This window comes from Bison bison, unplaced genomic scaffold (genome assembly GCF_000754665.1).
Source record: "Bison bison bison isolate TAMUID 2011002044 unplaced genomic scaffold, Bison_UMD1.0 scf7180017864244, whole genome shotgun sequence".
In the NCBI taxonomy this organism is placed as follows: Eukaryota; Metazoa; Chordata; class Mammalia; order Artiodactyla; family Bovidae; genus Bison; species Bison bison.
Window position 1 is genome coordinate 1,431,209 of NW_011494816.1, and position 10,994 is coordinate 1,442,202.

General features: G+C 48.8%; 1 protein-coding gene across 1 annotated transcript in view; it reads left to right on the top strand.

Moving 5' to 3' along the window:
• LOC104993753 (NADH-cytochrome b5 reductase-like) overlaps window positions 1-10,994 on the top strand; it is a 26,591-nt gene that overhangs the window by 329 nt on the left and 15,268 nt on the right. The window contains exons 2-5 of the mRNA XM_010847129.1: window positions 2,644-2,749; window positions 5,070-5,324; window positions 6,246-6,394; window positions 9,447-9,534. Of these exons, the coding sequence (XP_010845431.1) occupies window positions 5,130-5,324; window positions 6,246-6,394; window positions 9,447-9,534 (432 nt within the window). The 5' untranslated portion in view covers window positions 2,644-2,749; window positions 5,070-5,129. The remainder of the gene's footprint in view (window positions 1-2,643; window positions 2,750-5,069; window positions 5,325-6,245; window positions 6,395-9,446; window positions 9,535-10,994) is intronic.

The window sequence follows — 10,994 nt, forward strand, 5'->3', positions numbered from 1 at the left end:
GTGCTCAGTCGAGTCTAACTCTTTGCGACCCCATGGACTGTAGCTGGCCAGGTTCCTCTGTCCATGTAATTTTCCAGGCAAGAATGCTGGAGTGGGTTGCTTCCCTCCGCCTGGGGATCTTCCTGACCGAGGGATCTGTCTCCTGCATTGGCAGGGGGATTCTTTACCACTCCGCCAACTTGGAAGCCTCAAAATAGGGATGGAAATGCCTAAACTAGCTCAGTTGCGCAGCGCACAGAACGTGGTGGGTATCCCGTAAGTTTCCTTCCCTCTCCACCACTTCTGACGTGGAGCCTGAACGTGGCCTTTGCACCACGCTAGGGCCGCTCTGACCTCGCACACTGCCTGCTTCCTCCCCAGCGCCCAAAATGAGTTAATTTCCTCTTTCCTCAAAATGTCCCTTTTCGCCTCCTAGGAGCGGGGCCAGAGCGGCAGAGGGGTATCTTGCTCCTTGCTCAGTAGGTATTTATCAAATGACTACTGTGTGTCAGGCACTGTTGAGTAGCGGGTTTACACTGGTGAATAAAATGGATGTGCGATGTAGAGCTTACAGTTTAAGTGGGAGATACAGACAGAAAGCAAGTAAACCAAATAGCAATTGCAACACACACACTTATAGCCCTTTCCCCCAGTTGTTTGCCTCTTTCGTATTTAACACTGAACATAGCCTATTTTTCATTTTGATCTTAATGACATTCCCACTGGAATGTAAGCTCCATGACTGCAAGGAGCTCCGTGAATGCAAGAGTTTTTGTTTCTTCATTGTTGTGAAGTCTGCCTCTAGATCAGTGCTGAGCACATAGTAAATATACATTTAATGACTCAATGCATACTAATGTAATGAATAAGCAAATAGGGTACCTGCTAACGCACGGGTCCTCAACCCCCAGGATAGTCACTCCCCATGAACTTGCATCACTGCCTGAACTCTGCCTGCTGTCAATTCAGCAGCTGGCATTAGATTCTCATAGGAACATAAACCCTAACCCTAAAGTAAAGGTGGAATATCCTGATTGCCACAAAATAGAAATAAAGAGCACAATAAATCTAATGTGCTCAAATCATCCTGAAACCATCCCCCTTCCCACCCCAGTCTGAGGAAAAATTGACCTCCAGGAAACTGGTCCAAGACAGCTGTGCTAGAAAATGAGAAGGGTGTGGTAAGGGGGTGGCTCTGAGAGGAGGTGACCCTGAAGCAGTGTCTGAGGGTGTGGAGAGTCATCCAGGCAGAAGCAACATGTGTCAAGGCCTGGCTTCTTAGACTCCAAAAGTAGAGGCTGAGAGGAAATGTGAAACTGATCTTTAAAATTCATAACTGACATGGCCAACTTCTCTACTCACTTCCAAAATAGCAGGGAAAATGGAATTAGTAAAATCTAGAAAGCAAATTTAAGGCAAAGATAGATAAATAACTCTCACACTGTACAGGAGTTTACAGTTAATAGAGCTCCTTCTGTTAACTTAGCTCACTTTATTTCTCCCAAATCTTTTGGGAGTAAGAAATCAGCATATAGAGGAAACCAGCTCTCATTCACTTTTAAATACAAACCTGGTACATAACATGTAAGAAGAATGGGTTGAGCTGATGTGACACCATTCTTGTCTGGAAGCTCTGTGAAGGTAGAGCCAATGTTGTATTAACCCTCTGCTGTATCTCAGCCCCAAGCTCTATGCCTGGCTCCCAGATCTTTGTGAACTGAGCACTCACCACTTGCCTGAGCCATCCGTCTGCCAGGCTTGTGCTTGGTGGTAGAATGCAGAAAGAATAAGATACCACACTTGCCCTCAAGAGGGTCTTAGCCTACTGAACCTTCCTGAAATCACTGAACCAGCAGTAGAAGGTTTTCTTTCCTCTAAAGAGAAACCTTTCCTTTACAAGAGAGATTGTGGCACATACAGGAACTGCCCTTCTAAAATTGATGATAGTAAGTGGTAAGAGAACTGGGGCAAGTTCTGACCAGGAAGAATGTTGGGCACCAGGCAAGAAGGCTGAATTGTGTGTAGTAGGCAGTGGGGGGCTGTTGAAGGTTGTGAAGCAGGGGACAGGTGTGGTCAGAGCTGGTGGCAGGTGTGCTGATGGATAGTGTTGGGGGAAACTGGAAGCACATCGTTTGGGCCCATAGAAAACTCTAGTGTATATGGATGTGGGAAGCGGAAAAAATGGGAAAGATCGTAAAAGTTAAGACTCCTGGGAAGTGATTGGTAACCAAGAAACAGTATTTCCATGTCCTCTGGCAGGCTTAGTGGTTTGCTCCTGGCTTTTCCACAGACTTGGCCCACACCTTGATTCTAGCATTTTATGCACCCATGAAGCTACTGCCCTAGGGAGGCTCCAGGGGGCCCATAAAATTCAATGGCAGTTTGGCAAGGTGGGTGTGCCAGCCCAGCCCACTGGAAATTGGAGATGAAGACACTCCTCTGCCCTACAGAGGCATGAAATCTAGGGAGAAAGAGTATCCTAGAGTCTTAAGAGACCAGGTATATGCACTAACCTTGCCACTTCTGGCTTCCTGGCCGCAGTTTTCTCCATTGTGGAATAAGGAAGGCATAGCCTCCTTACCTATGGCTGCCGGGAGCAGAGTGAGACAGTGCAAAGTGCTTGGGACAGAGTGGCCCAGTAAGTGACCTGTGTTCTTTTCCCAGGTATTATCTGTTTAGTGTCTGACTCCTCCAGGCCAGGAGCTCCTCCAGGACATGGACGAGTGTCATTCATCTCTGTCCCAGCACCTCATTCAGCAGCCCCTGCCCAGTAAGTGTCAAATGAATGGGAGGATAGCAAAAACTGGAGCTTTTAGTCGTAATTGCATTTTAAGTAATGTTCTGTGACATCAGATTTCCCCTAAGTTCTGTTCTCAGACAAGAGGGGGAGAAGACCCCCCTTTACTTTGATTTGCCTGTGGGATTTTAAATGAATAGTTTCCTTGCAAGTGAGATGACAGCTCTATTTCTATATGAACTGTAGAGTTCCACATATAAATACAGAAAACCTTGATAAATCCCAAACTGCCCTCACAGAAATATCTCAAAATAAATCATAACCATTTAAATTTTCCTCCCTGGTCTGTCTTTCAAAATTTACCTAATGGCCCTGAAACCAAGTTCCTTTCCCTCCTTTCTTTCTTTCATATAACATGCATATTTTAAAATATACATTGTGCCTCTTCATAAAATGAATAAAAAGCAGGTCTCTGCCCTCAAGCAGTTCACAATCTCAGAAGAGAAAGACATGTAAACTTGTAAGTTCTGAACAGTGTGAAATGCTATAGGGTGGAGATTCATTCACTGGAAGAGCATTTATTGAGCACCTACCATGACCAGGGCTGGACCAAGCGCTATGAGTGTTGCAGGAAGCCAGGCAGGCCTCGGCAGAGGCTCCAGCCTGCTCTCTACCAGCCCATCCCTTCCTTGCTGTCCATTGCCCGGAGCTCCATCTCTAGATTCAGGTTCCTAGACCTGCTTAATCCAAACGGAGCTAGATTTTGCCCTTGGATGCCCCACAGGCATTCAGCGTACCTCTTAGTGAACTTACCATTTCCCTCCCTTCCTCTTTCCTCTAAAACTCAACTCTGTTTGGACCCACTATCCACCCAAGGATCCAAGCGTCACACCTGGATGTCCCTTTAGCCCTCTCTCCCCCTCACCTGCTCACCTCACATCTGTCAGTCTCTGTGTTCTGTTAATTCCTGCTTCAGGATTTCCCTAATTGTCCACTCTCCTCTCATCTTCTCTGAAACTGTCCTGGTCTAGATCAATTCTCACCTGGACCATCATGACCTTCTTCTCCTGTGTTCCTGTTATTGAAGAACAATATGTTCTGAGACCAGACAGAGCAGAGTTCAAGTCCCAGTGCCATCATTTATGGAACTTTGTGATGTGGGTAGGGCTTCCCAGGTGGCGCTAGTGGTAAAGAACCTGCCTGCCAATGCAGAGGGCGCAAGAGATGCAGGTTCGATCCCTGGGTCAGGATGATCCCCTGGAGGAGGGCACATCAACCCATTCCAGTATTCTTGCCTGGAGAATCCCATGGACAGAGGAGCCTGGCAGGCTACAGTCCATAGGGTTACAAAGAGTTGGACATGACCGAAGTGACTTAGCACGCATGCGTGTGACCCTGGGTAAGTTATTAAACCTCTTCAGACTCCAGTTTGCCCATCCATAAAATGGCACCTCCAGGACTGGCCTTGTTGTAAAGATTAAATAAAATGCAGCAATTCGGTAGATGACTCGCCAACAATACTGAGTGAAGGAAACTAGGCACAGAAGAATACATTTCATACGATACTGTTGTTATTGTTTAGTCGCTAAGCCATGACCGACTCTTTTGTGACCCCATGGACTGTAGCCCACCAGCCTCCTCTGTCCCTGGGATTCTCCAGGCAAGAATACTGGAATGGGTTGCCATTTCTTTCTTCTCGATGCAGGGATTCAACCCGAGTCTCCTGCTTGGCAGGCAGATTCTTTACCACTGAGCCACCTGAGAAGCTGTTCATATAAGGATAAAAACTAAGCAAATCTGATAAATTGTGGATAGAACTGCAAACAAAGTGGCACAAGTATAGAAAAGCAAGGGAACCGATAGTGGTTATGGGCACAGAGGTGTGATCAGAAGGGACACAAATGCATGACTTCTGGGATGCCAGCAAGATTCTTTTTACTTGAGTGAGTGGTGGTTACAAAATGGCTCTTTTATAACAATTGTTAAATTGTACATAAATGTTTTACTTCATCATTTAAAATATTTTAAAAGTTCAGTGAAATTTTCTATGTAATCTTTTTTTTAACTTTTGCTTTTATGTTGGAGTATAGCTGATGAACACTGTTGCGAGATTTTCTTTGTAATCTTGATCCAGCACTCAGAGCATGGGAAGAGGTCAAGAAACTGTGGTTGCCTGTTGGGATTGTGGTTGCCTGTTGGGATTATTGTGCCTGTCTGCCTCCCTCCCTGCAGACAGCAGACCCCAGGACTGATTCATCCATGTGCTCACACGGAGCTTGGCACCTGCCGGCCCCAGGGAGAACCAGTGGAACAGAGGTGCCCAGAGAGTAACCACACGTGTTCCCTCCTCCAGGCTGGCAAGGGAGCAGGGCCTGGGCCTGCTCTGGGAAGAGTATCTGATCAAGCCCCACTGATGATGGACCAGGGGGAGGAAGGTGACGAAGAGGAAGCCTGGCTGCAGCTTCGACCGGTGGAGCCTTTGCCCTCGCAGTGCTGTGGCAGTGGCTGCTCGCCCTGTGTGTTCGACATCTACCAGCGAGACCTGGCAAGGTGGGAGGCTGCCCGAGCCAGCAAGGACAGGAGCCTGCTGAGTATGGAAGAGACACAGGTAAGGGGGGGTGCTCCTCAGACACGAGGGCCAGGTGTCGGCATCTTCCTGACCTCAGCCCTGTATGGTGTACCTGCTCAAGGGAGCTTCCTCTGACTCTGCAGCAGAGAGAAAAGAGTGGGCCTAATGAAGCAGACTGACCCAGGTTCAAAGCCTGGCCTTGAGTTGGTGAGTGGGGGATGGGGTGGTATAGTGAGGGAAGGTCCCAGGAATGAATTGGGTGGGTGCATTTTCAGGGGAACAGGATCTGTGAGTTGGGGCAGTCAGAGAAGACTTCCTGGAAGAGGTCTGCGGGGTGGATGGAATATTAAGGGCAATGGGCTGAGACTTAGAAGACATGAATTTGAACCCCTGCTCATGGTGGTGACTTTATACAAACAAGTCACTACCACTTGGGCCTCAGTTTCCCCACATGTAAAATAAGGGTATTGAATTAGGTCATCTTTAAGGTCCCATCAGTTTCTAAATCTGCATACTGGGTTTTAGCAGGTTTCAAGGATAGGTGGGTTTTCCATACATTGGAAATGAGTGTTCTGGATGGAGGACACAGCTTGAGCAAATAAAGACTTACAGGTTGGAATCCACAAGGTGTTCTTGTGGGGAACACAGAAAGGTCTGACACTGGATGCTTGGGAGGTAAAATGAGACTCAGGACTCATCCACAGGCACTAGAGTGTCCAACTAAGGACCTTGTGCTTTATCCTGGGGCTGAGAGGAACCATGCCAGGCTTCAGAGCAGGGTACCCTTGACATAAAGTGCTCCAGCGTTCTTAGAGCCTGAAAGGGAAGGAAGGTGGGACTGCACTATTATACAGAAAACTTGTCAACCACAGTAGCCTCTCCTTGCAGGGAGGATGCTCATGGAGGCTTGCTTGTCTCTTGAGTTTCAGGTTCTAGCTGGTGAATCTTTTCCTGTTGCAGAGCTGCCCTTCCAAGCTGAGCCCAGAGACCTTCCTGGCCTTCCTCATCAGTGCTGTGGACAGGCTCACCGAGGACACCTACCTTGTCCGGTTTGCACTACCCGGGAACAGCCAGCTTGGCCTGCGGCCTGGCCAGCACCTCATTCTACGGTACACTCAGGTAGTGGGAGGACCTCATCCTACGGTACACTCAGGTGGTGGGAGCACCTCATCCTACGGTACACTCAGGTGGTGGGAGCACCTCATCCTATGGTACACACAGGTAGTGGGAGGACCTCATCCCATGGTACACTCAGGTGGTGGGAGCACCTCATCCTACAGTACACTTAGGTAGTGGGAGGACTTCATCCTACGGTACGCTCAGGTGGTGGGAGCACCTCATCCTATGGTACACTCAGGTGGTGGGAGCACCTCATCCTACAGTACACTCAGGTGGTGGGAGCACCTCATCCTACAGTACACTCAGGTGGTGGAAGCACCTCATCCTATGGTACACACAGGTAGTGGGAGGACCTCATCCTATGGTATACTCAGGTAGTGGGAGGACCTCATCCTATGGTATACTCAGGTAATGGGAGCACCTCATCCTACAGTACACTCAGGTGATGGGAGGACCCCATCCTATGGTACACTCAGGTAGTGAGAGGACCCCATCCTACCCTACACTCAGGTAGTAGGAGGACCCCATCCTACGCTACACTCAGGTAGTAGGAGGACCCCATCCTACAGTACACTCGGGTAGTGGGAGGACCCAGGCTTTGCAGCCCTACTCTGCCATTTGTTAGCAGTGTGGCCCAGGGCAACTTGGTTAACCTTCCTAAAGCCTCCATTTGTCATCTTCAGAGTAAACACTGATACATGACTTAGAGGGCTCTTGGAATTGGCCTAGATAATGTATTTTCATGATAAATAACAACAACAAACACTTTTTTCATACAGTTTATGCTCATATGTATGAGCTTATTTATTGTTCACAAAATCCTGTGGGGTAGGCACCGTTATCATACCAGAGAGGAAACTGAAGTCAGAGAGGTTTAATAACTTCCCCAAGATCACACAGTTGGCAGATGTTGGAGCTAGGGTTTGAAAGCAAACAGTGTGGCTCCAGAGCTTGTGGCATTAACCTCATACAATTAGCACCAGTTGATAGAAAGGAGACTGACATTGAAAATAAGAGACTTGCCCAGTATCACACAGCTAACAAGGATTCAAGCCCAGACAGCCTGCCTCCTGAATTACAGCGTTCACTCCTCTGCACTTCCTTCTTTCTCCCAGCTTAATTTTGTCTTCTCATCCCACCTCGATCCCCACCTCCACCTACCCAGGGACAAGACTCTTTGGGACCTCCAGGTGGAGGCATCTAGCAGGCAGTCAGCTCTCTAGGCCTGACGCTCAGCAGAGAGATCTGAGCTGCAGGCGTGGATCTGGGAAGCATCCAGGTGTATCGTTATACCTAGATGGCATTTGGGAGCATGCGGGACATGGAAAGAAGGAAGGAGTTAGGACTGAACCCTGGCAACTCCACCATTTACAGTGTTGGCAAGAGGAGGTAAAGCCAGCAAAGGAGACAGAAGGTGTAGCCAGGAAGGAAACCAGGAGAAAGCTTATTACTCATCACACTCTGGTCACTTGCCTCACACAGACCCCTGGTGTTTGTATACAGCTCATTCTGGCCTGTGGCCTGGCTGGCCAGTCCTTAAAAGTCACTGTTCCTTTAGGAGCCACAGGACAGGTCAGAGCCCAAGAAACCCTCCATCCATAAGTCAGGGATGCCCAGAACTGCCTGCTTCTGGTCTGGTCCCTCTCCACTGTCTCTGTCACTCTCAGGACACCCACGTCCCTCCTCACTCAGACCCCTTCTGGTGCTCCACAGCACCTCCCCAGCAACACGCCAACCCACAGCCCCAGCTCCCTTGCCCACCAAGTTCTCAGCTGCCCACCCCCATGCTTGCCCCTCTCACCAGTTCCTGGCTTGCCCTACATTAAACTACCTCTAAGCTTTTGCCCCTGGAGGAGGGCATGGCAACTCACTCTCATATTCTTGCCTGGAGAATCCCCATGGACAGAGGAGCCTGGCGGGCTACCGTCCATGGGGTGGCAAAGAGTTGGATATGCCTGAGTGCATAAGCACAGCACAGCACAGGCTTTTGCCTAGGTTCTTCCCTTTACTTCCTGTCCCCATTTTCACGTGTTAGTGGCTGGCTCATCCTTTAAAACCCAGCTCAGGGAGGGCTTCTGAGGCTCCCCAGATGAGAGTGCCTGTGACTTACCTCTGTCATAGCAAATGTCACAGTGCTCTTTGCATCCGAGCCAGGCCATATGTGCCTTGTTCTGTAAGCATTTATTGAATGTTTCTGCCCAACTTTTGATACATTAGGATGAGCCTTTTTAATCTTTGCATACCTTGGAGAAGAAAATTTTGTACATGGTAGGGTTCAAGAAAGGGGTGCTTGGGTGCTCCCGGGAAGCTCTGAGGAGTAGTGGCAAGGAACCTGCCTCTGAGGCAGACGGAGCTACAGTTGATTCTAGCTGTGTGACCTCAGGCAGGTGGCATCCCTTCTCTAAGCCTTGGTTTCTTCATTTTGGTTATTGTTTGCAATAAATGAGGTACTGCCTGTAATATACTTGGTGCATCATAGGCACTTAATACAACATGTCTGCATGACTATCCTTCTGGCCCCCTTGTTGATAATACTGGAGTGGATTCATGAATCAGGTCAAACTTTGGACGAGGGCACCTTTGAGGATCCTTTCTAATTCCAATGCTCCTGGCATGTGGTAGTATTTGCTAAATGTTAAACACTTGTCAAACATAGCTGTTTTTATCTTGATCATGCTATGGTCAGGGAGAGGTCAGGAAAAACCTCAGTGATGTCCTAAAACAGCTCACATCATCAGTGTGCTTTTTTAAGCACCTTTCCATCTGTAATCCCAATGGAACCACATAGCAGGGTGATTGTCCCCATTTTACAGAAGGAGCAACTGAAGGTTTAAGTGACCTGCCCAGGGTCTCATAGCCAGCACGCAGTCGTAGGGGAGCCCAGTACGCTTGTCTTCTGCTCCACCGTGCCTGCCCGTCAGTGAGGGCTGCTGGGATGACTGGGCCTCTAGCTTCACTTTCACCAGCCTGGCACAGGTTAGGTACTCTAAGGATTTGTTGAATGACTGGCTGAATGCCTGACCAAGTGCATCTCTTTCCCAGAGGGACAGTAGATGACTTAGAAATTCAGAGAGCCTATACGCCCATCAGCCCTGCCAATGCAGAAGGATACTTCGAAGTTTTAATCAAGGTAAGTCAACTCACACGGTTGCTCTAAGAGCCAAGGACTGGACCTCCATTTGCCAACTTGGTCAGGGTTGGGCACTTCCCTTTGATGTGGGAAAAGCCAGGATTCACGTGGGAGGAAGCTGGCTGGAGGGAAGAGCAAGGACAATGAGGGTGGCCTTTTCTAATCTCCTTTCCTAGGGAAAAGGGGCTGCTGCATCATCAACAGAGGCATGTTCCTGATAGATTTTATGGACAAAAGGCTTGGGCTGAGAAGAGTAAAGCTCTTCCTCCTCACCATCTTACTACTGATGGAGCGTGAGCACTGAGCCAGGGAAAGGGGAACCAAGTCATGGGCTCCTTCTGTATGCTGGGCACAGGCATCCAGGGGGAGTCAGACCCAGTGCCCACCATCCGATGGGGCCAGATTAGGACACTGCAAGGTGGTAGACGCAGCAGGCCCCAGCCCAGCTCAGGGCACCTGGGGCCGCAGGGAAAGCGGGCTGGGCTTCCTCGAGGAAGCTGTGTGTGTGAGCTCTGTGTTAAGCTCAGGATTGGGAAGGAAGCTCTGAGTGCTGAGCAGTGTGTATATACAGCAGCCAAGGGGGCATGATTTGGGGAACTTCCAGTCATTCGTCTTGGAACAGAGCGGGTGCGCAGGCAAAAGATGGGACATGGAGTACCTCGGGGACCAAGCTAACTGAAATTACCTTATAGAAGGAGTTGGCAAGGGCCGGGGCATTTGAGTTGGGCCTTGAAGAAGGAGTACAGATTAGAGGTGGTGTTCCAGGGCTGGATAACCAAAGGCGGGGAGAGGTGAAATAGAGTAGGGTCTGGTGGGATCTATACTCAGTCTGAGTGGTGGAGGGAGACATGCTTGTAGGGGCAGCCAAGGTGGGCTGGGCAGTTGGTAGAGATGAGATGAACAAAATGGGCTGGATGCAAAATGCCCCAGAGACCCAAGGAGTAGGCAATAAATGTATAAGAAGTCATGGGCGGGTCATGGTGGAGAGATCTGACAGAATGTGGTCCACTGGAGAAGGGAATGGCAAACCACTTCAGTATTCTTGCCTTGAGAACCCCCATGAACGGTATGAAAAGGCAAAAAGATTCACTCCCCAGGTCAGTAGGTGCCCAATATGCTACTGGAGATCAGTGGAGAAATAACTTCAGAAAGAATGAAGGGATGGAGCCAAAGCAAAAAGAATACCCAGCTGTGGATGTGACTGGTGATAGAAGCAAGGTCCGATGCTGTAAAGAGCAATATTGCATAGGAACCTGGAATGTCAGGTCCATGAATCAAGGCAAATTGGAAGTGGTCAAACAAGAGATGGCAAGAGTGAATGTCGACATTCTAGGAATCAGCAAACTGAAATGGACTGGAATGGGTGAATTTAACTCAAATGACCATTATATCTACTACTGCGGGCAGGAATCCCTCAGAAGAAATGGAGTAGCCATCATGGTCAACAAAAGAGTCCGAAA